This window comes from Varanus komodoensis, unplaced genomic scaffold (genome assembly GCF_004798865.1).
Source record: "Varanus komodoensis strain SLA01 unplaced genomic scaffold, ASM479886v1 scaffold21, whole genome shotgun sequence".
NCBI lineage: Eukaryota > Metazoa > Chordata > Lepidosauria > Squamata > Varanidae > Varanus > Varanus komodoensis.
The window spans coordinates 6,408,426-6,430,287 of record NW_025335589.1 but is presented as its reverse complement, the minus strand read 5'-3'; the positions used below and the strand labels follow the sequence as shown (position 1 = coordinate 6,430,287).

Here is a 21,862-nt window from a genome sequence, read left to right as displayed (position 1 = left end):
TTGTTCCTAAGGTCAGGGGCAGCCACCATGACAGCCCTTCTTCTAAATGCATCCTTTTGCTTCCTTTAGGGATGGCTCTCTGAGAAGGACTTTATTCCCAGATTTCAGTGGGCAGGTAGGGGTATATTAGAAAAGGTGATCCTTCAAGTAACCAAGTTCCAAGCCATTTAGGACTTTGTATGTTAAAACAAGCACTTTAAATTGGGCCTGAGCTTCAACTGGCAACAAATAAAATAGGTGTTAATGCAGGCATGCAAACTGACGCCCAACACCAGATGCACAACCCCATTTTGGACCAGTTGAAGTCTCTGGACCATCTTTAAAGGCAGCCCTATGTAGAAGGCATTACAATAATCCAGTCAGAATGTTTCCAGCACATGAGTAACTGGTCAGGCTCTGTCTGTCCAGATAAGACCGTATTTGTCATGTTCACCACAGCTGGAAAAAGACACTCCTGGCCACTAAGTCCACTTGAGACTCCAATGGAAGTTTTGGGTCTAGGAGTACTCCCAAGTTGCAGACCCTGTCCTTTAGGGGAAATGCAAGCTCCTCCAGGATAGGACAATGCCCATCTAATCCATCAGATGGATCATTAACCAACAGCACTTCCATCATGCCTGGATCAGTTTATGGGCCCTCATCCAGTCCATTACTGAACTCAGACACTAGTTCAGCACGGAGATTGTCTTGTCTGGATCCCATGTAAATGAGAGGTAAAGCCAAGTGTCGTCAGCGTATTGCTGATACCTCAGCCCAAACCTCCTGATGACCTTTCTCAGTGGTTTCATGTAAATGTTGAAGAGCCCGGTGGATAGTACAAGAGCCCTGCAGACAAACACTCACAGCATATCCCAGCCAGCCATACCCTGAAGATCAAGAAGTGGCCCATGGGTACCCAAATGTGGAAGCAAGTCAAAACATTGCAAAGAAAAAGAACAAGGAACGGGTGGAATACCAGTTGCAGTCTTTCTGAGGATTCTCATACAGAACCAAGCTGCAGTCAAAGGCAAGTGGGTGTCAAGTGAATGGGTTGCCAGGAAGGAGCTATGGGAACCTGCAAGAAGCCATGCAAACTGAAGCAGGACCCAGGACAAGCTGAAGGTTCTGCACGTACACCTTAACTTAATGGTATAACTTTGCTCGGCATGAAGAAGCAAGAGTCATGCTTGAGGAAGACGTGAGGCCACTGCCTCTGTGGGAAGTCACTTAATATTAACTAAGACAGTCACAGACAAAGCAGTACTAAACCATGATCACCTGCCACTCTGTGGTGCATGTACTGTGGTCCCAACTTAGGGCCTGCGTGGGTTTTCTCATCGTGGCTCAATTCATTTTTTTTTAATTCTCTGTTAACTAATTGTGATACAACACAGTCAGACAGGTGTAGGTGTTTTCGAATCTAAGGCAAGTGTTTTCAGATGTTGGCCGTAAATGTTTCATAGTTAGCATCTGGAGAGATTGCCCAGGCCATCCATTAAACATAATTTCCAGGCTGTGCAACTGCAAAGAACAGGAAGAAGTCAATTCTTTCCAACTTTTCCATATTTCTGTTTATTTAAAAAAGAGAAAAGAAAGCAGCACAGGGAGATTTTCAGGAGAAGTGAGAGGAGGTTGCAGTAATGTTGACTTTGTAAAGCAGTGAAGTGACCGGAAGGATTTGACAGTCTGTGTTAGTTGGCACTGGTGGGTTTAGGACAGTGTCTGAAGCCCTTGTTTTCCCAGTGTGTTATAGCCTTGCAGTTAATCTAAGATTCAAAATCATGACTTCTAGAGAACTTCTCTATGGGCAAGAGACAATCATGACTCTCCTATTAAAAGGTTTGGTGAAGGAAAGACAGTGGAAGAAAACCTGTTCTGTTTCTTGAAAAAGACATTTCTTCTTTCACTAACAGAAGAAACAAAAATTACTGCCAAAATAGCTTTTCCTTTTTCCCCTTTTCCTGACTTATATTCTCCAGGGTTTTGGTGGTGAGTTGGAGGGGAGTTGGGAGAGATACAATTGTCTCTTTCTCATAGAGGTATTCTCTCAAAATAATAATTTTGAGCCCAAGATTAACTACAGGGCTTTTAAAGTAGCCCCATTGGGATGTGTTACGATCTTTCACAAAACTTTATCCCAAGACTGAAATGAGAAATTCAAATCTCCTAATCATTCCAGAATTCCTTATACTGAGCTTTCTTCCCCTGTAATGTTAATAAAACTTTTTTATCATTGCATTGGGCATTTTCCCCAGTACCAGTCTGCATTAGTTCTGTAGGAACAGTTGTGATTGCAGGAGAATGGAGGGAATGTTTCACTGCATGTTACAAAGGAGAAATGGAAAATGTTTAAAATGACCATACCTTGTTTCCAGATAGTGCATAGTTCAGCCAAGTCTAGCCTAGTCTGTTTGAACTTCAGCTCCCATCAGCCCCAGTAAGCATGATCAGAGGTCAGATATACTGGGAGGTATAGCAGAGGGCATCAGGTTAGGGCAGTAGTTTTAGTTGCAGACAAATATTTCAGGTTTTTTATGCTACTTGCAAATGGACCTAGCTTAGCATTGTTTGGAATAGCCCTTAGTTTGATATGGCAAATCAGCCTTCAAATAAAGTTTCACAACTATCAAAGTTGGACATCTTCTTCCTACCTTCTTAATGAAGCCATGCAGTAGCACTCCTAGTTATAGCCCCTGCCATGGTATACACCCTTGAAGGAAAAATCTGCCATTCCCCTAAGGGGGCTGCCTCACAGAAGGAGACTGATTTTATTTAAGATTTATTTTTGTACTTGTTGCATTTATATGCCACTTTATTGGCTTAAAGTCATCAAGGGGTGCAACTATTTTAAACTAAACACGCTTCAAACTGTGCTAAGGACAGTAATGTGCAACTCACTAGGAATTTCATGTTGTTTGAGCCCAAGGGGATTCCTCAGTGTTTTTGCTCTGGTGAGAAGCAGGTGATGCAGTTTTTTCCTTCTGATTCTAGAAATGTTCCTTTGCATTTTTTTTTCAAGTCTCCCTACTTGCATAAATGCTAATTGCATGGGGGGGTCTTGAAATTTGCACAAACAGGGCCATTGTTATTGTTTTATTTATAATTCCCCCCATAGTTTCATAAGTTTGCAACAGCACAGATTCTGCTGTCTGATATGTGTACTGTTGTCAATATCCTTCAATATTTCATTTATCAGATAAGATAACACTGCATGTAAATAAATTCAAACCTGATGGCAAAGGATGTGGGAGGAGAGGGAGAATAACAGTAAGTTAAAGAAGGGGCCTGTTTTTGCAATTTAGAAGTGTCAAAAAAAGGGAAACAGAGTGAACCAAAGAGGGATCAGGACATTATCTCCTACTTGACAGTGTAATCCTTTTGCTCTTAAATGCTGGGCTGATTGATTGATTGATTGATTGGACTGCTATGTTGCCTCATTAGACATAGGCTCTCTGGGCAGCTCACAACATAGTGCTTACACTTGTCAGTGCTTTCTTCCCTTCCAAAATTTGGCCAAGTCTCCAGCAAATTCAAAAAGGGAAGTTATGTCGCCTTCTCTCTCCCTCTCTCCCTCTCTCTCTGCAGTTCCTTCTCAGAGCAGTTACAGCTGTTGTGCAAAGTTCTCCTGTATAGCCAGTAAATTTGTGCAGTTTTAGAGCCTGCAAAGCAAGTGAAGTAGAAGTTTGCTCAAACATAAAGGCAAGAGGGAGAGTTTGTGCTGCTTTTATTGCATGCATTTTATTAATTTTCTTTTTTGTTGTTTTTGAATTACCCAAATGGCTTCTTCCTTTGCCTTACTATTATTTTACCTTTGCCCTTCATCATCATTCATGAAATGGCTGTAAGTAATCTTGCTTTGCCAAATGCTCTGTATGCTACTGACTCCAGAACAAAAGGGGAGCAGAACAAAATCCACGAGAATAAACCAGAATAATCCATTCATCTTCCAATTGAATTCTCATACCTCCCTAATCAACTGCAAAGCTGTATGCTTAGTTCAGAAAGCCCCTCGCCTAATATCTGAAGATAGTTTCAAACTCAAACAGGTTGATATTGATTAAAATTAATTTGTTTTAAAAGCCATATAACTGCAAGTGGCTTCTGGTCCCCTTAGTATGTCTATCAGGTTAAAGGTATCTGGGTGTCATAGCCATGGCACTAACAAATAGACAACTGCATTTATTGTTATAGATTCCAAATGTATTTATTAGTTTGCAAGATTTGTATACCATGGCATATCTAGACATATTCAGGAGCAGTGAGCAAATGTTTTTGGAAACATTCTATATTGACCTTTGCAATCAGATGCACTGAGGAAATATTTATCTTAGACTACTTGGTTACCAAAAGCGAAGCTCATTTGGCAGAGTTCCATCTAGCAGCTTGTAGCCCAAATAATCTTTGTTCCCTCTGATTCCTCCCAAATAATAATTCTGATCAAACGTAATTGTATATGGCATACCTTACAGGCATCAAGAGAGGACAAACACTCTCATTAATAGTTATAGGACTATTGATGAGGTTTGATGCATTCCCTTGTTTGTTATTCTACTAGTAAGTATTGATGGAAATACTCTTAAAGGAGTTTGCCATGTTGCTTCCTAACTATATTAAGAGTATTTATGTATTTATTTATTTTAGATTATGAATACTGTCTCTTGAAATGCCAGCATTTGCAGATTCCGACAGAATTTGACTCTTCCTTATCTCTTGTGAAACACTTTGTCAACCCATCACTGGGAGCAGTCATAAGTCAGAGCGGGCTCAAATGCCAGCAGCATATACAAATCATTTGTTTGAAAATATTTTCAGAGATAGGCATTCGAGCCTGTAACAGGCACGACTGGACTCTGGCACCACGGGTGCTTCTCTGCTGCTCTAGTGTAGCCATCGTCATCATGAGAGCAGCACAAGGGATTGAATAGGTATCAGCTAGATGTGCAGTGACAGTTACTTCAATTGTGATGTTAGGCAGCTGTATGAAGAGCTCCCCTGCTCAATGATTTGCCAGAGGCTTTTGATGAGGGAGCACATTTTGCCTCTTATATCCCCCTGGTTATAGCTTATAGCCACATCTGCCTGACTCTACAGCAAATGTAACAAGGTGTCAAGGATAATGTACATGACAAAAACAGGTAGCCATCTTAGTCTCTTGCAGCAAATCCCTGTATACTTTAAAGCTTAGCAAATTTATTGTGGCATAAGTTTTCACAAGGTTCTGGACTCTTTGTTGTCTCTGATGAAATGAGTTGTAATGCCCACAGATCCAAAATAAATTTGCTAAACCTCAAAAGGTGCCAGAAGACTTGTTCAATATTTTTAATCAAGACAATTATTATCTGGAACTATATAAACTCAGTTTGCAATATATGGCCAATTCCTGAGTTGGTTAAATAACCCGAAATTAAGTTAGGATTATCAAAAGATTATTTTCTGGATCTTCTGGCACATGTGACATCATCTCCAACCTTCCTCATCATCAGCCTCTAAATTTTTCACATTCAGGTACATTTGTCAGTAGCTTCCAAATTGAATTTCTTTTGTTTTCCCCCCACATCTTGAGGCACAGACTCCAAAAGCAAATACAGATTGAGCATCTCACCACAAGGGCAAATACAAACTTTCCACCTCAGATCCAATTTAAAAACAATAACACCAAGAGCTCCCAAATGTTTGAGCTTCCTGTTCTTCTTGCAATGTCCAAAGCCAATCCAAGTCAGTTCAGGGAAACTAGAAGTTCTACTATTACATTTCAGTGTGGTTATGCTGCATATTCAGGGACGTGTCTGCCCAGACATCGGGAGGACGTACACTGATTTGTCTGTTATACTGGGGATGGAGTAGCAGTGGACAAGCTCAGCATCAGCACAGCTCTGGGCAAAGGCACGTCACTAAGCCAATTCAACAGCCAAACCAGCTCTCATGTGGCTCAGATGCTCAGCAGCACTTTGCTGTGGAGCACTAGTTTGCTTTCCTTTGCTGCACATGAATGTAAAACAAATCAGCATAGTCAAGACCCTGTGCTCTGATTTCTATTTTGAGTTTCGTTTTTCTTCCAGTTTTCAAAAATGTTTCATGGGTCATTACAATCAGGTACAGGCCTGAATGTAGAAAAGACACTTTTCACTGCTTTAAGCCTTGGATTATACTTTCATAAATGTCCAGTGAACATATTTTCTAGTGAGGGGTATTGCAAGAGGCAGCAGGGAAGTAACTAGAAGGCTGCCTTCTGTGAATTACATTCCTTTTTCTGCACACCTGGTGTTATTATTTTGAAGGGATCAAAAAAAAAAAAATCACAGGCTCTTATTCAGCCAAGTATATATCTTTAAGTAAAATATAATTGTGTGATTTGGACTGTGATTCAATAATATAAGACTTTATTCTGAGATAAATTGTTGATACTCATCTGCTTAGGGAAAATAAATTTAAATTCTAGAGTAAGTAATAATGACACCTAGTAATAATTTGTAGAATGCGCTATATATGTGACAGATAGCCAATATTTCGGCAGCAACAAAAAGAAGTTTCTCAAATCATAGCAATGGAAATGGCAAGTGACAAATGTGACTCTGAAGACAGCATGGAAATTCAGGGAGCATAAAATAACCATATTAAAACTGATGGAGAATGAACTCAAACTTAAGTTCTTACTGTTTTACCCTTTCTATCATGGGTATAAGATAAAAGAGAACTCTTGGTTCCCTGTTAGAGAAAGAAAGCTCTTACTTGAACTTCTTGCTTGGCAGATGTCAGTTGAAAGCTCGGCGATGGAATAGGCTGCGATGTCAAACCCTGTTGGGTAATTTTAGACAAATGTGTCATGTGTGACATGGAAATATGGTGTGCTGTACATTAGTGATTTCCCAAGTGTTTGAATCAGGTAGTAATGTGCTGAGAAAGTGCTCTTTATCTATCCTCACCGTGTTCTTGCACAGCAATGGGGAAATGCTTTTGGTAGAAATTACTTCAGTCAGAAAAAAGAATCCATTTACAATATGTGCCTTCTATCATCTTTCAGACAATGCATTGTATTAAAGAGGCATTTTTGATTAATGTTTTATAAACATTTTTCAGCATGACAGCTTAAAGTCCCTGTAAAATTGTAAATGCGTGCAAGAGTGCTCACTTTCATAAAGTCAAATGGCATCTCCTCGAGCTTGCTTGGATCCTGTCAACCATGGTGACACAGAATCTGTACCTTGGAGCATTAAAATTTATTTGCTTCATTTCTAGGGCTGCATTGATGGCAGGATGCAAAGAGACCCATATTTAAACTTCCTTGAAAATATTGTCAAACTCTTGCAATGTTTTTTTTAAAAATATGTATTTTACAACTAACGAAATGAAGTGCAGTGTGCTATTTTTTACATTGCTTAAATGTAAAAATATAGAGACATAAAGAGGCAAGAGAAACCATAAAGGATGTGTGAGGTTATGTGGGTGCCATCATTGCAATAGATACTTATGCTTGAGTTGACTTCTAGTTTTAAAGAGTAGCCTTCTTTGTTCTAGAGTTGTCCAAGTTAAGACCTTGAGGCAGAATCAGGACACTAGACAATGTTTTCTTTTTTCTTAAACTGTGTCTGATCTGTTCTGCTGCCCCTAAATTCCCAGGCATCGATATGCACGTCCCTTACATGCACTAACCAAATGCAGCCTACAGAAGAAATAGCTTCAAATGACAATGGCAAAGAATGCTGGTTTTCATGGCACCTTAACCCATTGTAGCTGTATGTGTTAAAATCAGAAGCATTTGACATCACCAAAAAGGACTTAGGACTCTAATATTGCACGTTACTTAACCAGTGTTAACAAAGGCTGCTCCCAAAGGGATAATTTCATACTTTTGTTTGTTCCTTCTGTATGTTATTTCTCAGGATTGATTTTTTTGTGGTGCCTATTTTATCCCAGTGTCACATTGACCCGGTGGATATTGTACTGAACCTAAGTTAGAAGAGTTCCAATCTTGGTGCAACCACAGGTGCTCACGTTGGCCTCCAGCACTCCCTAGCTCTTGCCTTTATTAGAGAATGAGAGTATTGCATGGCCAGCTTCCACAGGTTGTTGTGACAAAGGATGGTACAGCTCTTGCATGCAACAGCTGCAATTTTAAGCATACTTGCCAAGGAGTAAATGCCACTGAACTCCAAGGTAAACTTTTAGGTAAACATAGGATTGGAGATGATGAAGAGAACTATAGGCCAAACTGCACAGTATCCTAATTGCCCAGCTGAAGTTTGCCTTTTATTTTATTCCAGTCCAGGTGCTCATGGCTCCAGTTCATATCAGGACCACTGTATTCCAGGAGGGGAGGATGAAATCTTCCCCACCAGTTGCTTCCTGAAATTTCTCTCTCTTAGGAAAAAAATCTCCATTTGCCTCAATGGAGCAGAGAATTTGGGGAAGCAAATGGGATAAAGGAGATAAGGGCAAGTACACTTACACTACAACAGAAGAAAAAAGATAAGCCTTGCCTAAATGTTTTGCACAGAGTGTAGTATGACCCTTAGGGTGAACCTAAGCATGTATATTCCAAAGCAAGTATGTGTAGCTGCAGAAAGTTTGGAAGCACACCTGAATGCAAGGGACATCTCTCTCCCCTGCTCCCAAAAAGAGCTGTTGGATAGCTGTGCCCAAGCAGGATTGGTGATCAGAACACTCCCCTTCTGTTTCCCCTTCCCAAGCACACGGAAGATGTTATCTAGTTGGGGGTGTCCATCTTCAAGTCCCTACAGAACATAATATTTCTCTGTCTCCTTCCAGGCTCTCTCTGCAGGAGAGGAAAGGAAAGGGGATTGTTCCAAACTTACCTGCAAGTTCTTGCATTTTGTCACATTTGTTTTCTCCTTAGTCCATGAACAGCTGCTGCAAAGTTATTGAAGTGTAATAGAACTTTTTCATTTGTTACATGTGCATTCTACTGACTGTTCAGATGACACTACTTTTATTGGAAATCTGGCTTGAATAAGCACTCTTAACTATATTCTCCTTAAAAAGCTGACAGCAGCATACATAATGACCAGGTTTGTACAGCGCAGCAACCCATTGTGGGTTGCTATTCATACCAGGTAGTCATGTTGTGGACGCGCAGAACAATTTCCACAAGGTGGCTTGTTCACAGGCAGCAAAACCCTCAGCAACCTATTGACTTTTGTTGATGTTATTGTGTCCACAACATATTGTTGTCTGCACTTCAGTGACCAACTCCATGGTGAGTAGGGAGAATCCTTGGCAATCCTTCCCACCATAAAGGCAAGTTTTCATGAGTTCTGGTTTGACTCCGAAAGCCCCTTCAGAGTGCTTGAGTGGTGCCTTGGAGGCACTGTCCATCGTTATCATAGTTACACTCTTTAGAAACAGATTGTGCAAATAGTACTTTGAACCTCTCTTATGCAACTGCAGCCGTTTGAAACCACCACAACGTCCAGGAGGTGCATGCTGGCACTGTACTAGGAGCTTGCTTGCTTATTTATTTATTTATTAACAGCTTTTCTAACCCGTCCACTACAAACGTCTCGGGACGGCTTATAATAAATGAGGGTGGCGTTCAATATATAAGAATGTGCAAAAAGGCACCCTCTTCTTTTTCTAGGGAAAGTTTTGACAGCTTTGATAATTAGCTGCCAAAACTTTGAGTCCTTTAAAAGTGTGTGTTAACAGGGCAATAGGTGTATTTTTTTTTCTTTTAATTGGGACATGTGGCTGTATATATCCCATTCAGAAAGATGTGAAGTACCTTGCAGGGAGAGAGATGAGGCTATTGCCATGAGCAGGATATCAGTCCCCAAACACATGATCTTGTGAAGCTGTCAAGAGAAACCAACCAGGGGGGCAATCCAGAATACTTGCTGCTTCTTGGGAACAGGCACCCTTGGACACTGCCTCAGCCAAGGCTTGAGGTCCACTTGCTGACTTAGCTATGAAGTTTCACAGTTGTGCAAGTTTGGCAGAAAGGCTTTTTAAACTGCTTTTTGTGCATGTGTGTGCGCTCACAAAAAAACTTTTTTTAAAGGTTCTGACAGCCATGGACAGACCCTCCAAAGTACTGCTTAGACACTTCAAAGGGGCTGCTAGTGGCTGTCAAAACAACAGTCAACATAACCTCCAGGGAAACAAACAAGAAAGGGAACAGGGAAGCTGCAGCGAACCAAAGACAGCTCATGATCATGGCAGGTAGAAAACTTGGTATACCTGGGAAGGAGCAACCTACAGTCAGCCTGATTGTCAGTTGGGCTCACCATGGTTTGTTTGCTTAAGAACCAACCCACCACGGCTTGTTCCAAGGGTGGGGTTAGGGTGACATGAGAAAGCACCCAGGAAACAGTGCATACATAGCTAATCTAATGGAACAATGTGAACCATTTTCTGAAATTCTGTAAAAACATATAAACCTATTCTGAACTTATGACAATACTTGAGAGTCTAGCTGCACTTGCTGTTTGTTTTTATTTTTAAAAAAACTACATCTGCTGAGATACTGTGCAAATTTATACTGAACAGATTTAAAGTTGATGTACCTATCACATTTCATTACATCAGAATTTATGTACTTATAAGTGATGAGAGAAACTGGAGTGCGCAGATCAAAATAAAGATAACCAGATCCTTTTAGCTTAGCACCTTCATTTTTTGCTACCTATCTTAAAGATTTAAATTCATCTACTGTGCTTTACTATTTTTGTTAGAGCGGCACCTGCTGCTGTCACTGTAGCTTGAATCACGGCTTCTTTTCGAAGTTGCTCTCTCAAATGCTGCAGACAGAAATATTGAGAGTGGCCTGGGACTTATGAAGGACTTTTTCCCTTGTTGGCATGAAAACGTTGTTCAAGGAATGCAGTATCCCCCCTTGGGTGAAAAACAGAAAAAGCAGAAGAGCCTGAAAAATGTGTTTGTTTCCTAAAACAATATTTTGTTTTTCCCCATTTCGGAAGCACAGGATTTAACCTTTTTGCATTTTGGAATTTTTGCTTATAAGCATGTCAGTTGATACTTGTTTTCAAGTGGTTTTTCTTCTTAGATTTTGTTAAAATTGCTTTCTGAAATTAAGGAAACATTAAGCAACTGTAGTGGGTAACGACAACTCTTACTACATTGAACAATCATTCAGGAAAGTATTTGCATAATGCATTATTTTATTGGAAGGACTGATTGAAGACTCTCAACATTTTTAACCATCTAAATTGATTACCTCCCTCAGAAAGCTAAGAATGTTTTATGGAGATAACTGAAAGTAGCATAAACATGAAGACTATAAACAGTTGAAAAAACTTCTTCCCCTTGTTTCGCTAGTGGCAAACATATGTCTACTGTAACTGTAATTTTTTTACATTTTCTCGAACACTGTAATCTTATGCATGTCTACATTAATTCATTGGGTCTTACTCCTGGGGAAGTGGGAAGCAAAGTACCAGAAAATTCGTGATGGCCTCAGGGAAGCTGCCCTGTTAACTTAAAAATACCTTGTTCTGGGAGTTCTCCAAAATAATATTTCCCCTGGTAGTGTCTTCAAGACCTTATTCAATCCCAATCTCCTACTTGGTAAGATCTTCAGTCAGTTTTGTTTTTTTGTTTTTTTGCTGTCTGAAATGTGCTGGACAAAATAAGAAGCCTTCCTTTTCCATTCCAAGTTACAAGTGTGTATTCTATCTAGACTGACCCTTTCACAGTAGACAGAGCAGTAATATTACACTGCTGTAAGGCAAGCCTTGAACATACTTCAGACTTTTGAGATCTACTTTGGGTTTTTTAACTCCAACTGGAGCCAGTCAGATGCAAAAGCACATACAGGGGACCAGAGGGAAGGCATCCCCTTTAGAACAAAGAAATGAGGATTTTTGAACAATGGAATTCGTTCTCAGCAGCAGAACTGAGCTTACACTTAGTTCACACATCAAAAACCACTTCTGTTTCCTATCCACCCACAGCTTTCTTCTGTGTCAGCAGCCTAATTTAATTTAGAAGAGAGGACATTTTTGTTGCTGCTGTTAAATCAGTTATGAATGAGAAATCTTTGGTGATCTACTACAAATCACCCAGAAATCTTCCAGTAAATCTTAGTCTACATTCTGTCACCTGTGCCTCAAGCAGAACCATGAATGAGGGAGCAGATAAGCAGCTTGGCACACAGATAAAAAAGCAAGAGGGAGATTTAAGTCACCCCGATATCTATACAAATGCCCTCTAGCAGGGTACCAATTTGCATTAAGCCTCAAAGAATGCAGCTTTCAAATCAGTGAATTTGTGCCTAGAGTCTCCATGATATTCTCAGTCTCCGCTTTTCCTCACTGTGAAATTATTTTGAACTCATGTTCTCCAGCTACTTACTAGATGCTTCTGTTCTTGAGCCTTTCTGAAATGTGTGTGCGTGTATTTGGGGGGAGTCTTCTATTTTTTCTTCTGTTTTGAAATCTCAGTGGAATATTAAAAAGATAGAATGCTGTCCTATTAGTCTTAACACAGACAATGCATCGAAACATTATTCAACTTAAGTATGTTTCTGCCTACAGGAATACCAATGCTGAAGATAGTATTTGAAGGCTATGAGCACCTATCTTTAATTTCAGTCCCTTTACTTATCTATCACCCGGCTCAGATCCTTCTTGGCAGTGTGCTGGTACCAACAATAAAATCTTGGATGATTTCTAGACAAAAGGTAAGAAATTATGTTCATTATAGATTGGTAGGTAGGTAGATAATTCTACTTTAGTGCTAAAACTGGGAATATTCAGAAGGTACACAAAAACAGAATTAGCATGGCTTAGGAGAACTCTTGATTACTGTATTACTACAGAGATTTCTCAGCTAACACTGTCAGAACTGGGTCTAAGACCATGCTGATGTCAGAGCAGAATATCAGGCTTGCGCTCATATGCATGGAAAGAGCACATCACTGCATAGGGCCTGTGAATAGCATCATGGCACATTTCTCCTTTTATTTACTCTGCAAAGCTTAACATAGGCATAAATCCAGAAGAGAGTGTTCTTCGCCAAAGGAATCAGAGGAATGAAATGGCTGCTTTACCTCAGCCTAGATTTCATGAGGCCAGAAAAGACTGAAATAAGCAATGTGAGTTATAGATGTGTGATTTGATGATCCAGCGACTTAGTTTGCAGCACCAGAAATACTTTCAGAAACACAGCTTTGCAACTGAGCTATTGTTAGCCAGATCATCTGCCTAGCAAGAACCTTCCCCTCCTGGTATTTCTTCCACCCATGCATTTGTGCCCAGGAAGCTCTCAAAAGCCCAGATGAGGACTGCTTTATGTTCTCCTCAGCGAGTGGGGATTCTGCCTTCTCTGGATGTGCCCATGATAGGCCTCCAATTCGGTCTCTGAATTAATCAGTCTACACTGCCTGGCAGGCTTATTTTGATCATTTGTCATTTTCCCATACAAATGTTCTTCTCCTGGTCTTCTGGGTTATTTTTCCAAAAACAATATTATTCTAATTATGTGACAGTATTATTATTTTTGTAAATCAGGAAGGTAGTTTTTGTTCAGGAGCAATAATTACAATGGATTTTGATGTTGTGCCTGGATAATGGTCCCCTGCTTTGAAAGTAAACATGTCATCTTCACCTTGATGTTTATTTTCTATCAATCCCTTGGCTTCACTTTGGCACTTCTCTCATGGTGGAAAACTGTTATCCAGTCACTGTATTCAGTTCCACTGACATCTTTGCTTTAATTATGATACCAAGATGTGATCTCTTCATGAAATAGAATTTAAATATTTAGAGGTTCCTTGAAAAAAGGGTGTTTCTACTTCACAAGTAGTGCAATAGAATTTGCAACACACCAAAGTAAAGAGGATCCAAACAGAATCTGAAATACTTGTATTTTCATTCTCAATATCAAATACAATTCATGCTAATGCTCAAACTTAACAAAGAAAAATTACAGTTTTTACATGGGTAATATTATCCATTCCTTTACTGGTTAGTTTGTTTTTAACTTCTGTTGAATCTTTCATGCCAAATAGTTTTTAAAAACAAACAACTGGCATTAAAATATAAGTTGTATTCCACAATCTTTGGAGCTTTTAATAGGGGCACAGAGCAAGTAACAGTTTTTCATTAATACCCAGTGTTGACTTGAAGGTGTAAAGAACTTGAAAGGAACAACTAGCTTTTTATATTTATTTATTTATTTCATTTTTATACCATCCAGTGGCCAGAAAGGCTGTCTGGGCAATTTACAAAGTTATTACATGTAAACAAAAGCAAAAGTAATTCTGTCACAGTAAGACAATAACAATGGCTGATCATCAATAGCCAATATTTGTGTACAAAGAGAAGAATCCAATTATGTCCAGACAAAACTATTAATACTACTGATGTTGTGCAGGTAGAAACCAAGCATGTACAAGATCAGTTGTGTTTGCTAGCACCCTGGGTTTCCCCATTACACTAGCAAGCACCGTAATCTTGGTTTCCTCTTGTGCAATGTCAGCAACACTAACAGTATGATCCTTTTTGATTTGCTATATTTGGAATACAAGAGCATAATCAACACTGGCACTAGCCCTGAAACCCCAGCGACCAAAGATGAGGAGTTATGAAAACCTACTGGTACTCGGTCTCACGAGCTATCAAACAAACAAGAGGATGCTCAACACAAGATTAATCACAGTGGTGTCTACTTCAAGGAAAGTGTGTTTGAACAAAGCAGTGCCCCTGTCTTTTGAAGTTTTCAAGAAGGAGCCTTCTCATCCCTCAGGAAGCCGTTGTCTGCTTTGGAACCCTGTGTTCTACTCTCTCTTCCTCTATCTAGGGAAAACAGTTATGCCAATCCAAAGTATTCTTAATGGGAGATGATAATACATAATTTCTTTTTCCCAGGGAAATTACAACAGGTGGATTCCAGATCTACCTAAAATCTGCCAGCCTTTACCATCCATGCTATATCAGATGTGTGAATTCAGTTTGGAAGTACCAGGCGTGAGAGTAGGGCATGCTGTCAGTTAGTGGCAGAGAAACAAGGCAGTGTCATATATCCAGGTATGAGGAAGTGAGATAAAGAAATAATCATCTATTGAGCCCAGGGAGTGATGTGATGAAACATTGATTGAAACAAAACCAAATTCTTCTTTGGCTCCTGATAATTGAGGATTGTTTCAGTGGAGGAGGAAACTAGTAAGACTGGGGGGAACTAACTGCAGAAAGGTGTGAGCAGAAGATTGGTGTTTCTTTGGGAAACATTTAGTAGCAACTGCTTTGCTACTTGTTGCTGGTAGTATTTGGAGTGTTGAACTGAGGCTGAGGAGATCCAGGTTCAACCCACCACATGACCTTGAAGCTCACTGGGTGACTTTCACACAATCAAACAACCCATGGTTGTTTGTGAGCAAAAGCAACTGAACAAGCTGACTTCCACTCTCTCGCCTGCTTCCACTTTCTGAAACAACCCCTATGTTTGGGCACATCTCTGGGTTGTTTGCCTCTGAGCTTACATGTCAAAACAGCCCAGGGACCAACATTCGGAAAGCTGATTCACAGTGGAAGTGGCAGAGGAGTAGGAGGCAGTGCACTCACTTATTCCCATGCAGTCTCGACGCTTCATGGAATATTAAACTCAGACAAACAGGTCACTGATTCTCAAGCCTATCCTACCTTACCAAGTTGAGTGAGGTTAAAATGGAGAGGAAGGAAACCATGTAATCTGCCTTGGGTTCTTGGAAGAGAATGCTGGATATAAACGTATCAAATATATAAGTATGTTATGTTGATTAGTTGTGTTTTTATGAATGCAACCCACTGATGCTCCTATTTAATGTTTTCAGGCATTGAAATTGACAAAGCAGCCCAAGGTGCCAGTGAAAGTATAACAACGGAAGTGATCCATTGAATGTAAATATGTACTATTTTGTACATACACAGAGACAATTTAGAAGATGGGCATATGTGAATGTTGCTTCAGCACTTACTTTATTTTTATAGATACATATATATTTACAATACCTAAGTACCTACTGAAGTGCCTTAAACTATGTTTGATGAAAGCATTGATTCCAAAATCAACGGTCTGGTTACTGTAAGAGATTGCACACAATTTGAGGGTCATTTGATTTTTTTAATTATTTTTCTTACTGGGCAAATACTTCTATCGGTGAAAGACTGGAGCTTCCATCATTGCACATTCTCAGAATCAGTGGACACGATCCACCGTGTGTTTTTCTCACACAGATTCTACTGAAATTAACGAGAACTGCATGGGAGCGCTATTCCGTGAATTGCACTAACCATTCACAAATGCATATGTTAACCCCTGGTTAAAACAAACAGGGCAACTCTCTTCTGGCTGAGTACAGGAAAGAAATTTCTGAAGTTCCAGTCAAGTTTAACTTGAATTTTTATGTGATTCCATAACCCTGCCTGCTCATGGTATTGTGACATGCCTTTTTCTTCTGAGTTTGTGTACACTCAGCATGGGGCCATCCATTGGAAAGGAACTGAGAAGCATAAATTATTTGCATTTGTTGACACAGTTGTCTAGACATTCCTTCAAAGCTAATGGTTTCTCAAGACAATTCTCTCAGTTCCATTTTTATGATATTGTGGCATTGTATATCATAAATGCACCCTGAGCTGCTTCAAAGAGTAAACCTGGTGCTTAGGATAGTAAGGAAAGATCTGTGATCTGTAGGCAAAGTGAGGAGACTATATCATCATCATCACTAACCCAAACCAAGTGGAGGATTTTTGCCCCCCTTTTTTCCAGCCACAGCACACCGCACACCACAGGGACAGAAGCAGATCAGGTGCTAAAAGTGCAGCAGTCACTTTACTGCCATTCATTGAGTTGATTGAGCTGTGATGTTTGCAGCCGCATAAGCAGCATGCAAAATGCTAGTTAGGAAGGTAAACCAACCATTTTTTCAGAAAGCAAATATATTTATATATTATTCACCTTTAGGGAGCAATGGTATGAAGAGGGATAACTTCTGGCCCATGTGACAATCAGATGTAGCTTGGGTGGAAATTAAAACAAATAAAAGTATTGATTTTCTTTACATTTTAATAAGGGGAAAACAAAATACTAGGGTATTCATGAATACAGAGGAAATACAGGGAAAAGTCTTTTCATATAATAATGTAGTATGCAGTGCACCTTATTCATAAGGCCGGACCACAATCTGAGAAACAGACGCATCATTAAAGCCTCATCGGCTTGGGGGTCATGTGAGCCCAATCCAACAGTTCCGTGTCCTGTCCAGGAGGTCATCCCCATTCATTGGCCAGTCCAGTGATGAACATAAGAAATCAAGCCAAGGGTCCATCTGGCCTAGCATTCTGTCAGCTACCCAAGGGAGCCCACAAGCAGGACATGGGTACAGCTGCACCCTCCCTCCCCAGTTCTCCAGCAACTGGTGCACCATCAAAGTGTGTGGAGAAGACAACTGGGGCAAATGCATGCATGTCTGTTTGATGGCATGTGGAGTATGGGGAATGACATCACTGATTTTGCAGATGGTCTTCCCTGGGCATTGCAAAGGAAGGACAGGGTCCTGGCGGATGGCGTACAGCTTCAGCATTGTTTTTAACAGCATACACAGTGTTTGAAACACAGTCCACTTTCCCTATCCCAGAGTGTAACCATGCTTAATTGGGATTAACTGTCCTGCCCATATAATGTTATTTGGTGCCAAGTTGAGGTCCTTTTTGTTAGCAGCATTTTCTATCAAACAGTTTTTCATGGTCTCCACACATCGCACATAGGAGCTCTGCAACCTTGTGGAGCACTCTTCTGGAAGCAAGAAGAGCTGAGGAATTTCTGGCAGGAGCCCTGCAGCACCATCGCAGTGCATGTGTCCCACGCAGGAACCCATCTGCTCCATCAGGTCCCAGCATTGTTCCCAGCCTCCTTGAGAACTGCAATCTTACTCCATGAGCTGCGGCGAACAGCTGAGGTGTTACTACCTCTTACCTTGCTTTGCTGTCATCATTTCTGTCTATTTCTTTGCGTTTTATTGATTTGGTTTTATATTCCCGATCTCTGGTGGCCCCATTGCCTGAGATCTTACGACCCTAAAGGCACACTTCTTACCACACGTGTCTGCTCCCACCCCTAGACCAGCACTCTTTGTGGCTTAGTGTTTGTGTTAGTTGTTTTTGCTTGCCCTGGAGAAGGAGATCAAATGGAGGTACGTGCCTGTTGCTTAGCATATGCAAAGAAAGCCGGGTGCTCCAGGTTATCCTTGGAAAAGTCCATGTGAGGAGGTGAATCTGCTGCCGGCTTTGGCATCTTCAACCTTCAAAGGTCAGTGCACAGCCCTGGAAGGAAGGGGGGTTGAAATAACAAATGCTGTCTCTGACACTCCTCAGTGTCTTCTGCAGCCTTCTGTCTTTAAACCTGTTTTCTGAACTCATCTGTCATTTTTTCTACCTGGATGGATCAACATCATATTGGATCCTTCAGTCCTTTCTACTACCCAGAGGGGTTACAGGATCAAGTTTGACACTCTCCCTCCCCTCAGTACCATCAGAACCACAGTTCCTTCATGGATGCTGAAAACAGAAGTAGAGAAGGGGGCCATAGAGCACATCCCATCAGAACATGATTATCAAGGATGTGAACTCTTTCATCACCCCCAAGAGATTCTGGATGGTTACATTGGTATTGATATTCCCACTACTACACAGTGGGGACTGGTTCATACTGGTAGATTTAAAAGACATATTAAATTCTTTCCATATTACCACTGGGTCACCATTACCTCCAGTGCTGACCTTTGGTCTGGCCACTGCAGCAAGTCCATGGGGGTGGCGAGAACCCATTTTTTTGTCCACGGGGGGAAGGTCTATGCTTATGTCAACATTTGGCTACTGGTCAACTCTATGAGGGCAGGGGTCCTCAAGGCTGATCTTTCTGATGTGCCTTCACCTCTATATCTTTGGTCTTTATGTGGAAATGGAATTATGGGTGGACAAAATAAACTTGTTCATGGAGATTCTCTAGCCTTCCACATCTTGGGTCCTTAGAATGAATGTGTCTCTCTCTCAGGCTGGGGTGCCCACTGCAACACACTGACAATATGAGGGATGTGTACAGGAACAGAACCTAATGGGGTTGGATGTTGAAAAGGCCTTGCAGGTGCTCAGAATGGGCCTTGGGTTTTTTCTTATTCAAGTAGTTCCAGATAATAGCACCACCATTTGCTACTTGAACAAACAAAAGGAATACCTTTGACATCCATCAGTCCCAAGCCTGATTGCTTACAGCCAGGGCACAATTTGGCACATAGATGCTTTACATGACCTCCTGAGTGATCCAATAACCCATGTGCCAGTTCTCTGCTTGCACTGGTGTATAATTAATGCAGTTTGTAAACCCACTTTGAAATCTTACATCCATGAGCAGGCAGTGCCTTGTGCATCTGCCACAGTTGGCAGTTTTGACCGCAAGTCCTGCTGGTCTTATTATCTGTTTCACAAAGACCAGAAGCCTTCTCTGCAAATGTATCTGGCAGCTGTCTCAGCCTCACTCCTTCTGGTGGATGATCTCTCTTTCTTCTCCCGCTCAACCACAAGTTTCTCGAAGGAGTGCAGGATCTAACGCAACAAATTTGGCACCCTGTCCTGAGTTGAGATTTGTCAACCAGCCTGAAAGATTTGGCCACCAAGCTGTTTGAACAGCTTGCTAAATGAAATCTCCATCTCCATTTGTAGAAAATGGCTCTCTCTGTAGCTTTGCTGCTTTCCAGTCGGGAAAACAATGTGCCTTATATATGGACACAGCTGCTATTCCATCTTGATAAAGTGGTATGCCATCCAGATGTCACCTTGCTTTCCGAAGTTGTGTCTGATTTTCTTCTGAAACAGGGCACAGTCCTTCTGGCTTGATTACCATTTCCTGCTTCTCCAGCTGAGTCTTCTCTAGACACTTCGGATGTTTGGTGGGTGCTGGCTTTTTACAGGGCAAGGTACAAGTGTTCTCGTGAGACTCTCCGCTTGCTTATTTGTTACGATGCCAGGCAGCATGGACCTCCGGGGTCAGTGCAAAGATTTACATCTGGGTTGTTCGATTCCATCAAGTTAGCATATTAAGTCGGCTGGCCTTGATCATTCCAGTCCAAGCCCACTTAACCCAGGCTGAGGCTATAGGTGTCGCCTGAGAGAGGAATTTCCCCTTCTCAGCTCTTCAGAACAGCCACCTGGTCAAAAATGTCAACTTTCATCAGCCGTTGCAGACTTTATGTGCATGTCAAGGTGGAGTGCTCCTTTGGCAGTGCAGTTTTGTCTGCTGGTCTGCAGTGGGACATCAACCTGCCACGAGTAGGTCAGTTTGCTGCTTGCACATTTGTGTGATGCATGGAGACCACAAAGAGGAAAACCAAGTTGTTTACCTGTAACTGAAGTTCTTTGAGTGGTCTGTTAATTTACGGAACCATCCACCATCCCTGCTTTGGTGTCTACCAAGGCTACAACTAGCAATTTCAGTGAACTGAGGGAATAGGTGGAAATACAATAGGGAAAGGTGCATGAGACAGTGGGGGGAGTTCCTGCCAAAAATTCCTTAGCTATAGGCATTTTCCAAGTAAGGTGCTCTACAGATACAGTGCCCACATGTTTGAATGTTCAGATGACCACTTGAAGAACTACAGTTACAGGTAAGCAGCCTGCCTTTTCATTAGTTTATTGATAGACTATGAAATGATGTCATGAGTTCTAAATGCTAAAAATGTATGAGCCTGCAACATTCTGTCTCTTGTTAACAGGAATTAAGATCACTGAAACTGTGCCAGTAGAAAGGTTACTGCATTCCTCTAATTAGGTTGCCTCAATCATTTTATGTGCAAACATAATCATAAAGTGGATGTGTCACTTCAGTGTTTCTAAGAAGAAAGCCTTTAGAAATGAACCCCAAGAAATCTTAAGTAAAATTCTCAACAAAGTGGATCAACTTCTTTTCCTGTTGTGGCTCAGTATCTTTCTTGACTCAGTGGTTTAAAAGTATGCAAAGAAAGGCAAATAATCAGAAAAAGGGCACACAATGTACTTTCTTTTTGTGTCCACAAATTCTTTTCTGAGTTTCCAGAATACATGTCCAAAGCCCACAATTGTTCTGGTCATGGGTCAAGGAAGAAAATGAACCCCAAGGGATTTCTGCTTGACTTCCAAAACAGGTCACAATATATTGTGGATTATTTTGTGCAGCCCCAGGGAAATGAAAAGGATTTATATAAGAGTGCAAGTTTTGCTCATATGTAGATCCAGTTCATTTTGTTTCATCTTGCACAGGAAACATTCCTAGCAGATTGTTTCTGATTCGATTAAACTCATGCACAACTCTTCTATCACTTGAGTCATGTCTGATCTTGAACAGTCACAACACTGCTACTATTCCAACAGATCTACCTCAGATTACTACAGCAGCATTGGTTGTAACTATGATCATTTGTCATGGCAATTTCATTGATATTTTATTGTATTCGAGACTGTTCCAAAGAGGCAATTTTGGCTATGGCTGTTTATAGCCTGGAACAGCCTAAATGGTATTATGTTCTTCTTTTTACATATGTGAATGTTGGACGGATTGTTCTGAAAGGGGCATAAAGCAAAATCGAAGTGCATCTTTTAAATTCATACTTAGGAGAACTTAATTATTCATATCCAAAATGTTACATTGTGTTTAAGAACTGTTAAGATGCCCATTTCATGCCTTCTGCTGTAAAAGGAGCTCATTGGGTGTTGGTTTGGAAAGAGACAAACAAATAGGTCTGCAATTTATTTTTATAACTTGGGTCCTTTTTCCCTGGGTAAAGTGTTCCTGTTTCTTTTTAAAGCCTATATGAACATTTTTAAAATAAAAAATAAAAATAAGTTATCTGCTTTCTTGGTCATATTAAGGATATCAATTATAATAAAATACAATACACGAT

At 40.7% G+C, this 21,862-nt stretch overlaps 1 protein-coding gene across 2 annotated transcripts in view; it reads left to right on the top strand.

The window, feature by feature from the left end:
- SLC10A7 (solute carrier family 10 member 7) overlaps window positions 1-21,859 on the top strand; it is a 163,888-nt gene extending 142,029 nt beyond the window's left edge. The window contains exons 11-12 of one of the 2 annotated variants that reach the window (XM_044430838.1): window positions 12,489-12,634; window positions 15,764-21,859. In XM_044430838.1, coding sequence (XP_044286773.1) covers window positions 12,489-12,634; window positions 15,764-15,808 — 191 coding nt within the window. In that variant the 3' untranslated portion in view covers window positions 15,809-21,859. Of the gene's footprint in view, window positions 1-12,488; window positions 12,635-14,822 lie in introns of both variants that reach the window. The other variant, XM_044430837.1, reaches the window with a different exon arrangement.
- Window positions 21,860-21,862: the final 3 nt, after the last annotated feature.